General features: G+C 43.0%; 1 protein-coding gene across 4 annotated transcripts in view; it reads left to right on the top strand.

Annotated features, from left to right (window-relative positions):
- The first annotated feature begins 6628 nt into the window (after positions 1–6628).
- Positions 6629–19766, top strand: part of BRD7 (bromodomain containing 7) — a 44157-nt gene continuing 31019 nt past the window's right edge. For all 4 annotated transcript variants that reach the window (XM_012472239.2, XM_012472241.2, XM_012472240.3 and 1 more), the window contains exons 1-4: positions 6629–6708; positions 7123–7331; positions 17425–17554; positions 17865–17922. In XM_012472239.2, coding sequence (XP_012327662.1) covers positions 6660–6708; positions 7123–7331; positions 17425–17554; positions 17865–17922 — 446 coding nt within the window. In that variant the 5' untranslated portion in view covers positions 6629–6659. The remainder of the gene's footprint in view (positions 6709–7122; positions 7332–17424; positions 17555–17864; positions 17923–19766) is intronic.

Genomic DNA, 19766 nt, shown 5'->3' with positions numbered 1-19766 from the left:
CTCAGAGAATTGCCTTGGGACAAACTAGAGTCACCTCTGCAACAGGTGACAATCAGGCAGATCTCACTGCCCAAGATGGGCTACAAAAGGCCGGCCACCTCCCCGCGATGTGGGACTGTTCCGTGGACAGTTGATATTCCCCATCCCCCTTGCCCTGCCACCACTGTGGGATGGGGTACAAGCCGAGACCAGCTCCTTCTCTGCTTCTGCCCGCCGCCCAATCCTGCTTCTCTCCCTGCCTCTCAGGTCCTTCCCGATTGCCACCCCAACAGATCCTCACCTCATGTTCCACTTGCAGGGCACCCAACTGAGACGTATCCTCCAGGTCATGCCTGGCTGAGCCCGCAGAGCACTATCTGGTCAGCACTCTGCCGTTTTCTTTCCTAACAGTTAGCATGGGCGTGATTAATACTTGTCTGTGTTATCTGTCTAACATGCATCTCACTGTACACTCCATAAGGGCAGGGCCATGTCTATTTTACTCCCACCATGTTCCTAGCACCCTCTAGCACATAGTAGGTACACAAAACTACAAACTGAAAGAAGGAAGGAAGGTCGTGGTGTGGCCTTTTTCTTATTTGATTGAGGGCTCTGAGTCTGAATGGTTTGGGGATTGGTAGCCATGAGTGCCATGGCTTGGGCTCGCTGCCCTCCAGCAAGCAGCTCTGAGACCGTGTGGGCAGAGGCTGTGTGGCATGCCCGCGTGGATGGCGGCCGTCCACCACCTCTTTCTTCTCCTCACTCAGAGGCAGCAGCTGGAGCTGCTCCGCCAGTGACCGTGAGCAACCCTGGAAGCTGCACTGTCAACAGCCTGTCACAGCGAATCCACCCAGGCCACTGCCTCCCCACAGAGCTGCCCGCTGAACCAGCCTCAGCCTCTCGGGGCCTCTCCCAGCAGCGCTCACAGGCTGGCACCAGGAAGGCCCAGGCCCGCTTTTGCTGCCAAATGGGGCACCTGTTGCAGCTGCTGGGGGCCTGAGCTCAAGGAATGCCACCTCCCACCCCACTGGAACAGAGGGCAGGAATCCCTGTGGAGTATCCAGTAGAACTGACCCTTTCCCTCCCACCATCTGCCCCTTTACACTTGAGAAGGCCTGTGCTGTGCCAGGAGCATCTCACTCCCTGCTTCTGCTAACCCTCATGCCAACCACACAGGCTGCCCAGAGCTGGCTCTGCCCATTCCTCAGAGGAGAAAACTGAGGTTCAGACAAAGGAAGGCAGGAGAAGTGAGTAGTCCAAGGACTCTCTGTCTTGGGAGTTCCCCATCCTGCCTCAGTGCAGCATAAGGGGGCTTTGAGGAGCACAGCCAAGCAGAGGCAAGGGGCTCAGAAGCCCCTGATGTTCAAAGCTTTGAGTGTGTCCAGATCATAGGTCGGCACCCAGCAGCGCTTTTTCATTTGTTGGCTCTAGGGGATCACTGTAAAGGGTCCCTAGTGGGTGTTCCAAAACCAAGGCCACTGAGTTTCACCTAGCCCTCATCCCACCCGACCAACAGAGGTCACAGTCTACCTCGGAGTCTGGTGGCCAGGACGTCGGCTGTGTCCCAGAGCGCCCTCTCCCCCGGAGCACCAAAGCCTGCAGGTACCCTGAGGAACAACTCCTTGGCAGAGAGGCCGGGCTGGAGAGGGGCCACCTCCAAGCTGGGCTGGGCAGAGATTTCCTGGGCACGCCACACCCCCCAGTGGCCGGCCTTTCTCGGTGCCTTCTCCTCCACAGACTCTCCTGGAGGCCTCCAGTCACCTTGTGTCTCCACCAGCAAGGGGAAGAAGGAGGAAGAGAATTACGACCACAACACAGTAATCATGATGCATTCATTTGTCCAACAAATACTTCTCCAGGGCCTGTGCCGAGCCCAGCTCGGCACCTGTTCCGCATCCGCCACCTGCCTGGATCCTGAACTCAGTGCCACTCCCTGCCTCCCTCCCTGGCTAAGTGCAGCAGACACAGCCATGAGTGAGGCAGACCTAGTCCCTAACCTTGGGGACCTGGGAGGCCAGTGGACAGATGGCGGACACGCACACCGATAGGGAACAGATATTCAACATGATGTTGGATGCTGCAGGTGCAATGGAGAGAAACCAGGCATTGCACAGGCCAAGGGAAGAGGGGAAGCGCTGCTGGTCCAGAAGCTTCTCTGAGGCGGTCACAGGGGAGAACAAGGCAATATAAGGGCAGGAGCCACTCCAGGAGCTCAGAGGAGAGTGTTCTGGGCACAGGGAAGAGCAGCAGGGGTGGGGGGGGCAGGGGGGCAGGGGGCAGGAGGGAGGAAGGGGCAGGGGGATGGGGCTGGAGAGAGAATGAGGCCCTGAAAGCCAAGGTGCAGATTTGGCTTTGACTCAGAGTGAGAGTTTTGAGCAGGAGAGTGACATTAACTGAACCATGTCTTTAAAGATCACAAATATTTAAGTTAGTATTAGCAGCTGATATTTATTGAGTACTTACTATCTACCAGGGCATTACTCTCAGTGCTCTGAATGCATTATCTTCTTTCATCCTTACAACCAACCTGTTTCAGCAGCACACCCGATGACCTCACCCTGGTTCCACGGTTCAGAGGGGGACAGCCCTTTCAGGACATGCCAAGGTCGCAGAGCTGGTAAGCGTGACCCCAGGACTCAAGTCAGCTCTGTCTCACTCACTCCAGAGCTGTTGGGCTTCCCAATTGCTATCTGATCTTGACACCCTGGCAATGGAGACCCCAGGAGGGCCCCGGAAATGGAGACAGGTGGTCATTCCCAGCTGTGTGGCTTTGGGTGGTCCCTGCCCTTACAGAACCCCAGATATACTTTCCGTAAAATGGGCAAATATATCCTTTTTCCAGAGTGGCAGGGAGGACACTGAGTTCAGGATCCAGGCAGGTGGTGGATGAGGAACAGGTGCCAACAGGGTTCTGTCAGTTATTCTGCCCTAGAGTTTTGGGGGCTGGCTTCTAGGGATCTAGGGATATACACACAAGGCTTGAGCCACCCTGGGAAAAGAAGGCAACCATTCTGCTTCCTCGATGGAGGAAACCAGGCTGCAAAGGCACTGACAGAGGCTGGCAGAGCAGATGTAGGACTCCAGGTAGGACTAACCAAAGTACAGAGCCCACCTGGTCCTCTCCCCAAAATCATCCTCTTCCTCTTCTGTCAGCAAATACACATGAGCAGAGTGGCTCCATCTCCTCCAGCAGCGCAGCTTGTTGTTGCCAAGAAACCTCCCCTTCACTGCCCAGTTCAGGATCATCCCCCTACCCAGATGTCCCAAAACCTGAAGTCTCACCATTAGAGAGCTATTCCATTGAGTTAAGCAGTTGTGCCTTATTGGGCAAGTTCTCCTTGTTTATTTACTTCCACAGGACTCACAAAAATCCACAGACAGAGAATAACAATTATTTCCATTCTTTACTTTTTTTCTTTTTTACTTTTTTTTTTAATTGAATAGAGACGGGGTTTCTCCATGTTGCCCAGGCTGGTCTCAAACTCCTGCACTCAAGCAATCTTCTCACCTGGACATCCCAAAGTGCTGGGATTACAGTTGCAAGCCACCACGCCTGGCCTATTTCCATTCCTTAAATTATCTTCTGATCTTTTTCAATGCACAGATCTGCATCTAGGAGTACATACATCTTCTCTGGAATTTGTTTTCATTTATCGTGATTCCAAACATGCAGGAAGCGTCGTTGGAGAGGACCTAGCCCTCTTTTCTAAGAAGATGTGGCATAGTGGTTACAAGGTACGGTTTGGAAGTAGGCAGACATGGATTGAAATTCCAGGTGGGCAAGGTGTGTGACCTTGCAGAAGCCACCTGACTTCTCCAGGCCTCAGTTTCCTCACCTGTGGAATAGGGATAACAGCACTCCTCCCACCAGGCCAGAATACGGATACAAAGGGATGATGTATGCAACACCTTAACCAAATGCCCTGCACAGGCAACTGCCCAATTAACAGTAGCTATTGTTACGGTCAGTTTAGTCCTTCTTATTGAGATATGCACGCGCTTAGAAAGTTTCCCTGCTTGAAATGATATTTGTATGAGCCATGTATTGCTATGAAACAAATTACCCCAACACAAAGTGGCTTAAGTAAACACACATAAATTACCTCCCAGTTTCTGTGGGGGAGAAGTCCAGGCACAGCTTAACTAGGTCCTCTGCTTCTGGGTCTCTCACAGGGCTGTGATCAGGATGTCAGCTAGGGCTGAGGTCTCATCTGAACGCTCCACTGAGGAAGGATCCACTTGGAAGCTCAGATGGTTGCTGGCAGGATTCAATCCTTCAAGGCCTGTTGGACTGAAAGCCTCAGTTGTAGCCAGATGTTGACTAGGGGTCAGCCTCAGCTCTTTGCCACATGGGCTTCTCCAGCATGAGAGCTTGCTTCATCAAAACATCAAGCCAAGAAGACAAGAGAGACAGTCAGCAAGCAAGACTGAAGTCTTACGTATCCTCATCACAGGAGTGATGTCCATCACCTTTGCCATATTCTATTCCTCTGAAGCCAGTCTCCAGGCCACTCCACAGTCACTGGGAGGATGTGAATGCCAGCAGGCAGAAATCTCTGGGGGAGCCTGCCCAACCCAGGACTGTGTAGCTCAATTAGCATTTTCTGGTGCCTTTGATGTGCCAAGCATGGCATTAGTGCTGGGAATTTTAAAGTAGATGAGTTTGGGCTTCCACCTTCCAGGAACTTTTTCTGGGAGGTGTTTTCTGCTTCGTTCTCTTACTCACTTTCCATTGCTGTGACCACTTTGTGACCTATGTAGAATCACTCTTGAGAGAAAAAGGAAATTACTAACTTGATAGTGTGAATGAGTTCACCAGACCTTTTCCCTCTGAGGGGCATTTGGAGAGTAGCAGTCATTGTACCAAGGAGGTACCCAGGGTGATGAGCTCAACCCACAGGTTGAGCCTGGAGCAAGGCAATACCACAACAGAGGCCAGACCCACAGTGGGAGTTGGCATAGTGGTTCTTCTCAAAGCAAAATAAGTTATAGACAATGGCCAAAAAGCTGAAACCGAGCTTTGCCCTATGCTTAGAGGGCCATGGTGGCTTGATTTCAGAGCAGCAGAGGGTTTCTTCCCCAACACAACCCTTCTTCCCACACCCTGATCTCTACCTCATGGACACCAGAGAGGCTTGCTACAGGGAAATAATAGACACGCACTTTCAGCTTTCATGAAAAAGCAACTCTCTTCATTAGAAGAACCTCATCTTCCCTGGCTAACCATAGAAGTCTGGCAGGGGCTGCCAATCACAGATTCCACTTCTCTTGGCCACAGGGGTGGAAGGGTAGATTTGGTATCCAGGCTCAATCAATCTCCCATCCCCTGTCCCATAAAACATGGGACACAAACCAATCCAATCAGAGTCCTTCCCTGGGATTGTTTTCCGGGTGAAGTTCACCGGAAGAGATCTTTTTCCCAGTTGGTCAGGACACTATAAAGCAGAGGCCTTGGAAGCAGATGGTGGTCATATTTATAGCCATATAGGAAAGAAGGGGGAAGATGGAGACTGATATACAGAGAGGCGAGAGAGAGCCAGCAGCATGCCAGCCAACAGCATTACATCCTTGATTCCTGCCTTCCTTCAGGCAAGCTTTATTCTTGCCCTTTCTAGACATGTGAACAAACAAATTCCTTTTTATTTACTTGAAATGATTCAGATTGGGTTTCTATCACCTGCCAACAATAGGGTCCTAAACTATAAGCCTATCATTTCACCACTGAAGTTCAAGATAAAGCTACAAATCTTCCTGGGAGAGATGATTCATGGGTCCAAACTCTTATTAAAGTATAAATGACTGAGATAGACTCTTTCTTGAGAGGAGGCTGTAATTATGAGCTTATCTGAAAACAGACAAAGCACCATGCAACTAGAAGTGAGGACAGCGAAGACATCTGGAAACCTTCACCTATCATCTCATAAGATTTTTTTAAGATTAGAATCTTCAGTCACCAATGTGCTGGGTTTGGCACCCAGTATGGGGTTCAGTCAATATTGCAAAAGAGAAGAAACAGAAGCAAGGGAAAGTGGAAAGAAAGGAAGAGTAGGGGAAGGAGGAAGATTTTTTTAAAAAGAAAAGAAAAAAGAGGGAAGGAGATAGGGAGAGGAGAAGGAAGGGAGATGAGGGAGAAAGAAAAGAGAGAAGGAAGGCTTGAAGGTAGTAAGGAGGAAAGGAAGGAAGGAGGAAGGAAGGGAAGGGAAAGAAAGAGAGGGAGGGAGGAGAAAGAAGGAAGGGAGGGAAGGGGAAGGGAGGAAGAGACACACAGAGACAAGACAGACAGACTGAGGCGAAAAGGAGGAAGGAAGAAACACGAGATTCCGAGCGCCGGCCCCGCCCCCAGCCCCGACTCCGCCCCAGGCTCTCGGGCTGCAGCGCCACCTCCGGTCGCCAGGGGCCGCCACCCGCAGCCTCCAGCACCCGGCGCGCGCGGCAGGCCCTCTTTCCCGCCTCTGTTCCCGCCACTCGTCGCTCCGCCGCCGCTCTCGGGCTCCGGCAGGGTCTCGCGCGCCGTCTTCTCGAGAGGGGTCTCGCGCCACTCGGCGCGCGCCGCCTCCCTGCCTCGCGGCGCGGGGTCTCGCGGGCCCCGCTCCCGCCCTCCGCTCGCCTGGCCCGGACCGGAAGCGGCGCCGCACGGCCTGGGCCTGGCGCGGGGGGCGGGCACCGGGGCCCGGTCGGACATGGGCAAGAAGCACAAGAAGCACAAGTCGGACAAACACCTCTACGAGGGTGAGGAGTGGGCCAGGGTGCGGGCGTCGGCTCTGCGGGGCTCAGCGGGGCTTCCACTCTTTCTCAGTGGCTCAGAGGCGTCCCTTCCCTCCCACATCAGGCCCAGGCCCGCGAAGGGGGCGCGTCCCGCCCGAGGCCGCGCTGTCCCCCGTGCGCCAGCGGCATTCGAACCCAGGTCCCCCTGGTCCGGTGGGTCTCTGGTGGGGAGCTGTGAGGCGGCCCGGGAAGCCTGGCAGCGTTCGGGGCGGGCGGCACCTCCCGCCCGGGCCGGGGTCTGTCATTCAACAGGTGCTTCTGGGGCGCCCAAAGCCGCCTCGGCCTTGCAGTGCCTTCGCGCTCTGCATCCTTGGCACTCCCTGGAGAGCTGCTACTTTAATCCACGCGCCTTCTTCTCTTCTCTTTTCTTTTTTTAAGAGTATGTAGAGAAGCCTTTGAAGCTGGTCCTCAAAGTAGGAGGAAACGAAGTCACCGAACTCTCCACGGGAAGCTCGGGGCACGACTCCAGCCTCTTCGAAGACAAAAACGATCATGACAAACACAAGGACAGAAAGCGGAAAAAGCGAAAGAAAGGAGAGAAGCAGGTTCCAGGGGAAGAAAAGGGGAGAAAACGGAGAAGAGTTAAGGTACACAGGTGGTTGCATTACTTCAGCTGTGCGGACGGCACCGCCTCCACCAGCTGCCAACCTCACTCTGTTTTCTTTGTATCTGGGGAAACTGAAACGCTGGTAAGATCTGGTTCGCTTGAGGAGGAGCAAACAGAAGAGAAACATGAATCATCTATGAGTTTCAGCATATCGTTTTTGAAATACTCTTAAGGCAATTGTACTCGCACATCAGGTGAGGAAGCAGCTAAGTCCAGATTTTCAGGAGCTGCTTCAGAGAATGCTTTTTCCGTCTAGGCAGGGTAAAAAGTCACGCTCAAGAAAGCTTCAGTGTTTGAGGTTTGTCAAAAATAGTCATTTCAGAAGTGAATGGGATCTACTGGGGTTTAAATTATGTTCTGAAAGAAATATTTTGATGCCAAATCTATAATGAACAACTAAATCTTTTAAAACAGTGTTGTAGTCTATTGAAGAGAAAATTTGGTCAGAAACCTGTAATGGAGATTGATATTCTTGATCATATGCATTTAACAGAAAAGAGTGAGTAGCTGCAGTCTTGGTTTGAAAGCTGGGCAAAATAATTATTAATGGCTGGGCACGGTAGCTCATGCTTGTAATCCCAACACTTTGGGATGCCCAGGTGGGAGGATTGCTTGAGGCTAGAAGTTTGAGACCAGCCTTAGCAACATAGCAAGCACCTGTCTCTACAAAATAAACTACAGAAATTTTCTGAGCCAGACGATGTGCACCTATGTCCCAGGTATTCAGGAAGCTGAGGTGGGAGGATCACTTGAGCCCAGGAGTTTGAGGGGACAGTGAGGTATGATCACACTACTGTACTTCAGCGTGGGCAATAAAGCTAGACTCTGTCTCTAATAATAATAACATTGTTATTACTGTTGATAACTTTACAAATTTAACCTGCCACTGAACGTAGTAAATCAGTTACTGTATTGTGAAGGAAGATTTTCTATTGATTAGTTATATAATTTTTCTTAAGTTTATATATACAATAGGAGTTTTCTATTCCATGTGATTAAACACATTGGTAAGTCACCAAGTCTTTGAGATCTTATTTTGGGGATTTCTTAAGTCTATTCCTTCCCTTTTGTCCCAGTTTGTATTAGCTTTGGCTAGGCTGTAACAACATATAGGACTAATGTTTTCTTTTTTAAATTATAAAACCTGTATATGCATTTGATTTTTTAAAAGTTGTTCATGTGGTACAGCAGTACACAAAATGAAAAAAGTTTTCCTCACCCCAGTCCTATTATAGACTCCCTCTTCAGAGATAACCAGTTGTTTCTTTAAATTAATTTTTCTTAGTAGTAAAGTAATTCGTGAAAATGGTTTTTAAAAGTCAAGAGTACTACACAGTTTTTTGACACAAAAACAAGCAGCTGCTCCACTCTGGAGTTGTACTTCCTACACTTTTTAGGTATTTTTTCTTTCCTACTTGCCTCCATTTCTAAATATCGGTTTATATTGCTACTTACTGATTTAGCAGTTTATATCTTCTACTGACATGTTATGGAAGATGAGAATTCAGTTTCCCTTGCTCACAGTATAGGTACATCACAATTATTGGTTAAATCAATATTAAAGTGATTGTAGACAAATACAGTATGCAAATATAGATCTGATCTTGACCAGGTAGTTCATTGCTTTCATTTGTTTGGTTATTGCTTAATAATTCTTCCCAAACTCTAGGATTTATGAAACTCATTTTAGTTCTTTACTTCCTTTTTTTTTTCCCTGGAGACATTTATCTTACAGCTCTCTTGTCTCCTGGAGGCTGGATTAGTTGCTCTCGAGGCCTCATGGGACTCCCTTCACCTGCTTCCTGGATCCCATGCCTTCCTCTTTCTTGATTCATTCCCTTGTTCCGGTAGATTCTTAACTCTAGAAACTTCCTAAGAAATCATACACAGGAGGTAGATTTTATAAGTTCAGACGTTCGAAAATCTGTATTCTAATCTCATACAGGTTGATGGTTTGACTTGATGTGGGATTTTAGATTGAAAATTATTTTCTTTCAGACTTTTGAAGGCATTGCTTTGTTGTTTTCTGGCTTCCAAATTTGCTGTTGAGAAGTCTGTTCCCATTCTGATTCTTAGTCCTTTGCATATGACTAGTATTTGCTAACTTGAACTTTTTAGGATCTTCCCCCTTATCTTCAGTGTTCTAATATTTCACAGTGAATACTTGTGCCTTCAGTTCAGAGCTGTTTGCTTGAAGTATTCCTGCATTCATATCCTTCCTCCATTTTTTCTTTTCTTGTTTTCTGGAACTCCTGCCCTTTAGATATTAGACTCCTGAACTGATCCTTCTAAATTTTTGTTTTTCCTCCTGTTTTTTTCTGGTGTGTGTGTGTGTGTGTGTATCTTCTTCCTTCAAGGACCATCCCTAAAATTTATGACTTTTCTGGATTTATTTCCCATCTTGTACCTTGAATTTCCAAGAATTTTTTTTCTCGTTCTCTAATTGTCCTTTTTAAAATAGCACCCTGGTATTAAATGCAGTATATTCTTTTCTATCTCTGAGGATATTAATTGAAATTTTTTCATTTTTTTCTCCTAAGTTTTCTTTTGCTTCCTGCCCTGTCTCTTTCTCCCCCAGGTTCTTCAATTTATTTGTCTGTCTCTGTTTTCTGTTGAAAGCATCCTTTAGTTGTCTGTTGAGCTTTTGAAGTCTGTACAAAGCTGATTAAATGCTTAGTACCTAGACAGAGTTTGTTAGTCAGTTGATGGGATTTATTGTAGAATGACTAACAGGGACTTGGTCATTTTTGGTGGCATGACTCTTAAAACGTTAGTTTTTCTTTCCTAAATGTTCAGTCTTACATTTTCCCATGTTATGTAAAAAATAAAATAACAGCTCATAAAATGCTCTTGCCATCTGATCTAGTCATACACAAGAGGATATTTAAGTAAAACTAAGATGCAATAATTAGAATTATGTGTAGGCTGTTAACTTGATTAAATGATTCATAATAATTACTGAAGTATTTCTAAAATCACATTAGAGGAAATAGTTATATATATACCTGTTATGATTGTAACACTGAAAAATCTGCACATACATTTTACAAATAACTGCTACTTATCAGGCACATAGTACATGCTAGGTTCTGAACCGAGCGCTTGATGTATGTCATCCTGCTTTACTCCCTCCTGTAATCCTATGAGACTGGTGTTATCATCTCTCTATTTTGTTGGATTGTGGGTACAGTACACATAGCTTTTTATTGAAATAGCTCAGGCGAGTGGTCTCAATTCCTTTATTGAAACTCACTTGCTGTTCTGAAGAACATAGTCCTAACCCAAATAATGTCTTAACAGCTTTGTAGGTCAACTTCAGGTTTAGTTGCTGAAAGAAGATAGGCCAGTCACATTGCTTAGGGATGTTTTCAGAATAAAATGAGAAAGGTAGTCATTAAAAAAAATTTTTTACTCAAAAGCATTAACACATATGGGATGTTATTATTTATAAAGCTAAAATTAAGTAAGACTTTAATGAAAATTGCAGTAAATTCCAGTAAATGCCTATTTTATTAAAGCACTATCTATACTAAGTCCAACAGGGGAGGCACACATAAAAACTAACATTCGCGTGTTTAATGTCTGCCAGGCACTATTCTAAATTATTTGTGTATATTTACTGTTTTAATCCCTAGAAATAATTCTGTGAGGTAGGTGCTGTTAGTATCTCGTTTTATTGCTGACTTGACTGAGCCAGAGTATGAGGTAGCTTTTACCTAGAGAGGAGCAGTGACTGTAATTGTATTAAGCAAAATGAGTATTCTGGCAAAACACAGTTCATTGACTTGTGCCATCTGTCACCACCTGGGATCTCCGGGCTGCTGTGGTTTATCTGGCTTGGCAGAAAACCCTCCTCCTTTCTCAGTGTTGGTCCGTGTGTGTTCCTCCCAAGGTAGTTGTCTCAACCCCAGAAGCCCTTTCCAAGGAAGGAGGAACTCTGAAAAGGGGCCTGTGAGTAGCATTGCTTCTTTGATAGAAGGGCTAATCATTTGTTTATTTATTCAACAAACATTTACCTGATACCTGTTATCTGGCCAGACTCTACTAGGCGCCAATGATTAAGATAGATAGATATAATAAATATAATAATAATAATTATATAATAATAAGACAGATAGATATAATAAAATAAAATCCTGCAGGAGCCAAAAGTTGGACTCAGGAATCAGACACAAAAGTATAAATAAACCTCACGGCCTGGTAAATTCTAAGAGAGGTTTGAATAAAGTGTTCCAGGAGTCCAGGGAAAGGTGTGCCTCATTCTGCCGTGGGAAGCCAGGGGAGAGCATCATAGAGGTAAAGGCTAACCTGTGTAGCAAATGCAGCTGCAAGGTAATGAAACATTTTTTTATTGGATTCTAAAATCAGCTGTTAAAAGGGAACTCTAAATTGTTTTGCATATTGGAAGCATCATTTGAATATATGTATTTGTATATATCCTCCAAAAGTAGCCAACCTGAAGGACGGTACTTACTACTAAGGACTTCAGCTATTAATTTGCGTGCTTTTGTGCTTCTATTTCATGCTATCTCCTATGATTAATTACTTCTGCAAATACTTAGAAAGTATTATGTGTTAGGCATTGTTGAGCTTGTAGGTACAGAGCTGAATAAGACAAGGACCCCTGTCCACAGGGAGCTTCAGTAGAATAAGCAAATGTCATTTGTTAAGTGAATAATGTAGTTCAGTGAGTGTTAAATCCTAATAATCTGAGCAAAAATTTGCTTTAAAAGCATTAACTAACAAATTAATAAAATAACTTGCCAGCAAGTCATAGGCAAATTAGAATCGAGTCAGAAATAAGTAAAATGTGTGTATAGTTAGGGAAATAGACCTTGTTCCTTTCTCCTGCCTCAGATCTTGATATTTCCTCTGCCTGGAATGCTGTTTCTACACACCCACGTCCACCCCCAAACTGGCTGGATTCTTTCTCCTTCAGATCTCAGCTCAGATGTTACTTCCTCATGGAAACCTTCCCACACTTTTCGAGTCTAAATTATTTTCACCCAAAAGTTACTCTGTCCTTGAAATCTGTTTTGTTTGTTTGTTGTTGTTTTTAAGACTAGTCAAGTGAAGCAGTTGGAGTGAGGAAGGAACAAAGAAATCTGTAGCTTGTTGTGATCAATTAGTTGTAAACATGTTTTTTTTTTTTAAATGAGTTGTTTAATGCATATCTCTGCTGTTCCATTGTGAGCTCTATCCGAGCAGGGCTGTATATATTTTCTCTTTCACTATATATCCACACAGTAAAGCCTCATTTATTTATTGAATGAATGAGTGTCCATCATGTGCCAAAACTTCATATCAGCTATCACATTTAATCCTTAAAATAGTCCTATGAGGTATGTATTGTTGTGTCTATTTTGAATATTAGAAAATTAGACTCCAAAAAATTGTATAGTTTATCCATGATGCCATAGCTAATTATATAGTTTATCCATGATATCATAGCTTTGCCACCTACTAGTGATGAGGTCAGAATTTAAACCCACTTTATAAACTGTAATGTAAACTCTTCTTCCTTAACTACCTAAAGTTAAATGGCACTAATATTTTTGTATAGTTTTCTATATGTGATTAATAGAATTTACTATTAACCAAAACTTTGTTAACTTACGGTTTGATGTAACTGTGTTCCTTAGTAAGTGACATTCACAACAGGATTTTAAACATACTCTGAATTATGAAAAAGAAAATGTGAAGGTTGGAATCAGAATTTTAGGTGGAGAGAGACCTGTAGAGATCAAAGCCTTACATTGTACAGATAGGAAACTGAGACAAACAGTGAAGTAACTTGTTCAAAGTCATGTGCTGGTGAACTAGAAGCTAGATCTCCTGATTCTCCTTCTGGAAATAACATGCCACAGTATCGCTATTCAGTTTAGGGTAGTTTCCAAATATATGTTTTTATATTCTTTTTTTCTTTTGGACTCCCTAGCCCCAAAGGCTTTTTGCTTTACTGAATAATAAAGTGGTTACTGTAGACAAGGATAACTAGGTAAAGATACTAGGTAAGAGTAGTACAGAAACATTATATCCTCCTTCGGTACTTTTTCCACTTGCTGGTTCATGATTAACCATCTCATCGACTCTGTAAGATAAATAATAACAGTTAAATCTCCATCTTGGGTGTGGGAAAGAGGTCTGATGAGAGTAAATGAATTGCCTAAGGTCACAGAGTGGTTTTTTACTTTATTTATTTATTTTTTTGAGACAGGATCAGGCTCTGTTGCCCAGGCTAGAGTGCAGTGGTACAATCTCAACTTACTGCAAACTCCACCTCCTGGGCTCAAGCCATCTTCCCACCTCAGCCTCCCAAGTAGCTGGGACTACAGGTGCACACCAACACTCCTGGCTAATTTTTGTGTTTTTTGTAGAGACAAGGTTTCACCATGTTGCCTAGGCTGGCCTTGAACTCCTAAGCTCAAGTGATCCACCAGCCTTGGCCTCCCAAAGTTATGGGATGACAGGAGTGAGCCACCACATCCAGCCAACAGAGTGTTTTAAGGATGAAGCTGAACTCCTAGAGCATACATTAGCAAGCTGGCCAACAGTTTTTGTAAATAAAGTTTTATTGAAACACAACCAAATTTATTTACATATTATCTGTTGTTGTTTTCATAGTACAACATACTATAATACAAAAGCAGAGTTTAGTAGTTGTGACAGACCTTATGGACCACCTAAATATTTATAGTTTGGCCATTTTTGGTTTTTGTTTTGAGTTGTTTTTGACACAGAGTCTCGTTTTGTCACCCAGGCTGGAGTGCACTGGCACAATCTCAGCCCGCTGCAACCTCTACCTCTCAGGTTCAAGTGATTCTCCTGCCTCAGCCTCCCACATAGCTGGAATTATAGGCCCACGCCACCAGCCACAGCTGATTTTGTATTTTTAGTAGAAATGGAGTTTCGCCATGTTGTCCAGGCTGGTCTCGAACTCTGGCCTCAAGTGATGCACCTGCCTCAACCTCCCAGAGTGCTGGGATTACAGGCATGAGCCACTGCGCTTGGCTCAGTTTGGTCATTTACCAAAAAGTTTGCTGGCCCCAGCTCTAGACTCTTGGCACTGGGACTAGTTTTTTCTTCCTGGGAGAATGCATACTGCCTCTCAAGCTGTCCTTTCTTCACAGGTCACATTTCATAGGAAGGAATCTGTGTCTCTGAGGCTCATATTCCATAGAACAGATGTTCTAAACTTGCCAGTCTACCAAAGATCCATACCAGGTTTTCTGGACAAAGGATTTAAAATTTTCCAAAGTTAAGAATTACTGCAACAGAATATGTTGTGAGGTGGTAAAAAATACATTAATCAACTAACAGTGGTAACTGGGATCAAGTGCATTAGTAGAATTTATAACACTGTTCTCTGGAGCTTTTAAAACAATAATATATTCTGTATTAGGTGCTTTGGATTCCGAAAATAGAGTGCAAAGCTCTAGATCAGTGATTCTTAAAGTGTGGTCCCTGTACCAGTAACACCCACATGGCCTGGAAACTTGTTAGAAAGTACAGATTCTCAGGCTCTGCCCCATACTTACAGGATCAGTAATTTTGGGGACAAGGCCCAACCATCTGTGTTTTTAATGAGACCTTCAGGTGATTCTAATGCACACAAAAGTTTGAGAACCACAAGAGGACCTCAGAATTTTTATTTCTTGCAAAATCCTAAATAATACTGGTGCTGCCAGTCTGGGGACCATGCTTTGAGACACTGCTCTAGATACTAGAATAAGAAAATAGGATATAGGCCAAGAAAATAACTTTCTGAGTCTGTAAGATCCTCTTGAGAATCTTGATTTTGATGAGCTGGAAATGGGCATTGTTGGACAATTTTACTTCAAAATCTAAATTTTAAAAATGCAGAGTACACAGAATAATAAAACTACCATCTGATACCAACCATCCAGCTTTAGTAGATCTCAACATTTAGCCGTGTGCGTGTGTGCGCGCGCGCGTGCGCGCGTGTGTTTTCCCTAAGGAGAGAGCAGACAGAGATGAAATTCTTCTTGTATTTTTTCAGAGTCCCATTTCTCTCTTTCCTTCTAGTACAGAGAATCATTACCCTGAATTTGGTGCATATCACATGCATGTTTTTATAATTACAAGTTCTGCATAAAGCTTACACATTTTCTTTTTTTTTTTTTTTGAGACGGAGTTTCGCTCTTGTTACCCAGGCTGGAGTGCAATGGCATGATCTCGGCTCACCGCAACCTCAGCCTCCTGGGTTCAGGCAATTCTCCTCCCTCAGCCTCCTGAGTAGCTGGGATTACAGGCACACGCCACCATGCCCAGCTAATTTTTTGTATTTTTAAGTAGAGACGAGGTTTCACCATGTTGACCAGGATGGTCTCCATCTCTTGACCTCGTGATCCACCCACCTCGGCCTCCCAAAGTGCTGGGATTACAGGCGTGAGCCACGGCGCCCGGCCCAACTTACACATTTTCATACTTACCTTGTAACAGATAATTCTTCTGCAACGTTTTCTCCAACATTGTTTCTGAATGTTATCCATGTTGATACAATTTTAGCTCATTTATTTTACCTATTTTGTAAATATGACATAATTTATTAACCCATTTGCCTTTTAATAGGCATTGGATTATTCCTGTTTTTTTACTATTTGAAACAATGCTGCAATAATCTTGTACAAGTCTCCATGTATACTGTAGGACAGGAAATTTCTCTGGTATATACACAGAGAGTAGTAGCTGAGAACTGGATAAAGTCTTTGCTAGCTTTGCTACATATTGCTAATTGCTCTGCTAAGGATTGTTCCTATTAATTCACCCAGTTGCAAGGTATGAGAATCCCATTTCTCTACATTTTTATCAAAACTTGACATTTTCAGACATTTTTAATTTTGCCAAAGAGAGATGAAATACCTTCTTGTTTTTAAATCTAATTGCCCAAGTTCTAGGGAGCTTGAGCTAGTTCTCATGTTCTCAACATTTCACGTTTCTTGTTCTGTGAGTTACCTCTAATATCGCTTACCTGTTTCCCTTATGGATTTTTTTGCCTTTTTGCATAGATTTATTGATGTTCTTCATGGAATCTTTCTTAATGTTTTATAAGTTGTGTTTCAAATACTTTATCTCTGTCTATTATTAGATTTTTAACTTGGTTCATGGATTTTGCTGAGGTACCAAAATTTATCAACTTAATGCCAAATTTATCAAGTTTTTCCTTTAAGATTTATTCTTTTTGTATCTTATTTAAGAACGTCTTTTTCTACTCCTGGGTCTTAAAGATGCTTTACTTTTGTCTGAAGTTCTGAAGCTTTGCTTTGTACATTTAAGTCTTTATCTGGAATTGACTTTGTGTATGGCATGAAGTAAAGCTCTAATTCTGTTTTCTCTTTTCAGGTAACCAGTTGTCTCAGTACCACCCTTTTGTCATTTACTTATAATGTCACCTCTGTCATATACTAAGGTTAATCTGTGTACATGGGTCTGTTTCTGGGCTCTGATCTCTTCTGTTGGTTTTTGTGTCTGTCCCTGTGTCAGTCCCACATTGTCTTATTATCACTTTATGCAAATAATATCTGGTAAGACATATCATCTTATTCTGACCTTTTTCAAAGCTATTCTGTTCTTAATCATTCACTCTTCATGGTAAATTAATACAATTGACTTGTAAAATTCCATGTAAAGTTTTGATTGCCAATACTCTCTCAAGTTATCAATAACTTGAGAGAGTATTGACTCTTTGAATTCATGAACATGATATATCTCCTTTATGCAGGTCTTCTACTGTGACCTTCAGTAAGATTTCACAGTTTTTCCCAAAAGGTTTTGGGTATCTTTTATTAGATTTATTCCTGCATACACTGTGTTGCTTTTTTGGATAGTATTATTTTTCTAACTGGTTATTTCTGGCATAGAGATGCACTTTTTTTTTCCTTTGTGAATATGCTCCCCTTTTCCAGTAGATGGCAGTAAAATACATTAAGTTCGTTATTAAGAATATTTTGTTTGCAATAATGTCTTTTTACTCCTTAAAATTAAAATGATTTGTGTATTTAAAGATACTGGTTCTGAAATATTTCTAAATTAGCTCTCTTTGTTCCATTTAGGAGGATAAAAAGAAGCGAGATCGAGACCGTGTGGAGAATGACGCAGAAAAAGACCTCCAGTGTCATGCCCCTGTGAGATTAGACTTGCCCCCTGAGAAACCTCTCACAAGCTCTTTAGCCAAACAAGAAGGTTGGAATAACTGTGAATTAACTATCCTGAATGAGGAGGCTGAAATTGTTAGAGCTCAAGAAAGTAGTGGGGTTTTAGCTTCTAAGTTGGAGCTTTGTGATTTAATTTTTAAGTTTTTTTTTTCCTCTCATACTGCATAGAAGCTGTAAATTAGCTTCAATTTTTGAATTGATACTCTCAAACTTCAGTATATTTTTAAGATAAATGGAATTTCTGTTTGAGATAACAGTTGTAGAAAAATGATCTAGTAAATAGTACTGTCTAGAATACTCCTTTTTAAAACACTCTTTTCCTTTTTTCTTTGCTTTAGAAGTAGAACAGACACCCCTTCAAGAAGCTTTGAATCAACTGATGAGACAATTGCAGAGGTAAGTGTTTTTCCAATATTTTTATAACATAGAAATTAAAATGGCAAATGTGTAGGATCCAAACCACATTTGTGCCTAACTCTAAGCATACTTGATTTTAAAGTGAATGATAAATATTTTGCCTGGCAGTAGAAGTACTCCAAGAAGCTGACTTTTAGATATTCTAAATTTGGTATGTTTCCCTGGCAACTTGAAGGGCGTTACATAATACTTTTAATGACAAATTTCTCTGTCTCTAAAGTAATTTCTGATGTTAAAACTTTAGGAATAAACAATACAGATATTTCCACTTTGCTAATAGATAGATATACTTTCTTTGTATTTGTACAATGCTTATCATGACATGAATGTTAAGCAATTATTAAGTATGGGAGAAAAATTAAAATACCCTAAAATAGGAATCATGGCTTTCTTTTAAAAGCATAAATTTGTTCAAAAAGTTCGGTGCCTAAGCCAGTGTTGGGTTATTAAAAGTGAAAAGAATAACTCAGTTTATTAAAATATTTATTTTGATAACTCTCTTTACTTAGAGTTTAAATTTTCAGCTCAAAGGTATTTACATTATTTCCAAAGGGTTTATGGTTGTAGATCATACATTCTTACAGTGGACTTTCTTTCATTATATTGAACTTAAGTCAACTCAGAACACATTGTAAGTAATTTTTCTCTAGTGTAATCCGTATTCAATGCCTGTTCAGGTTTTTAGTTAAAATCAGAAGTTAGCTGAGTACAGTAGCTCACACCTGTAATCCCGGCACTTTGGCAGGCTGAGGCGGGAGGATCACTTAAGGCCAGGACCAGCCTGGACAACATAGTGAGACCCCATCTCTACAAAAAAATTAAAATTATCCTGGTGTGGTTGTACACACCTGTAGTCCCAGCTACTCCAGAGACTGAGGTGGGAGGATCACTTGAGCCCAAGAGGTTGAGGCTGCAGTGATAGCTGTGATAGCGCCATTGCACTCCAGCCTAGGCAACATAATTAGATCTTTTCTCCAAAAAAAAAAAAAAAAAGAACTGGCCAGGCATGGTGGCTCACACCTGTAATCCCAGCACTTTGGCAGCCCAAGGCAGGTGGATCAGGAAGTCAAGAGATTGAGACCGTCCTGGCCAACATGGTAAAACCCCATCTCTATTAAAAATACAAAAAATTAGCTGGGCATAGTGGAGCACCTATAGTCCCAGCTGCTCGGGAGGCTGAGGCAAGGGAATCACTTGACCCCGGGAGGCAGGGGTTGCAGTGAGCCAAGATCATGCCACTGCACTGCAGCCTGGCAACAGAGTGAGACTCCATCTCAAAATAAAATAACCAAAAAAAAAACAGAGTAGTCTGTCTTCATTTTTGGTGTTTGCATTTAAATAACTAATTCATTACTTGTCCAAAAAGTGAGTAGATATTGGGTATTCCATCACAATATACAAAGTGTGACTATAAAGTGTCATGGCTGCCTTATAGTTTTTCTTGCAACATAAGATCAGAATGTAGGTTAATGATGTCATCTTAAAATAAATCACTTAATTCTCAAAAGAAGGCATTCAAATGACCAACAGGTGTTTGAAAAAATGCTCAACATCACTAATAATTAGAGAAATGCAAGTCAAAATCGCCATGAGATATCACCTCACCCCAATTAGAATGGCTGTTATCAAAAGACAAAGAAAAAATGCTGGCAAGAATGTGGTAGAGAAAGGGAAATTGTATATACTGTTGGTGGGAATGTAAATTAGTATTGCCATTATGGACAACAGTGTGGAGGTTTCTCAAAAAAATTGAAAATGGAACTACCGTATGATTAGCAATTCAACTACTGATTGGATGTCCAAAGGAAATGAAATCAGTATGT

The sequence above is a fragment of the Aotus nancymaae genome, unplaced genomic scaffold (genome assembly GCF_030222135.1).
Source record: "Aotus nancymaae isolate 86718 unplaced genomic scaffold, 86718_ANA_hifiasm-v0.15.2.pri h1tg000030l, whole genome shotgun sequence".
Lineage (NCBI taxonomy): Eukaryota > Metazoa > Chordata > Mammalia > Primates > Aotidae > Aotus > Aotus nancymaae.
This window is presented reverse-complemented; position numbering and strand designations above follow the sequence as displayed.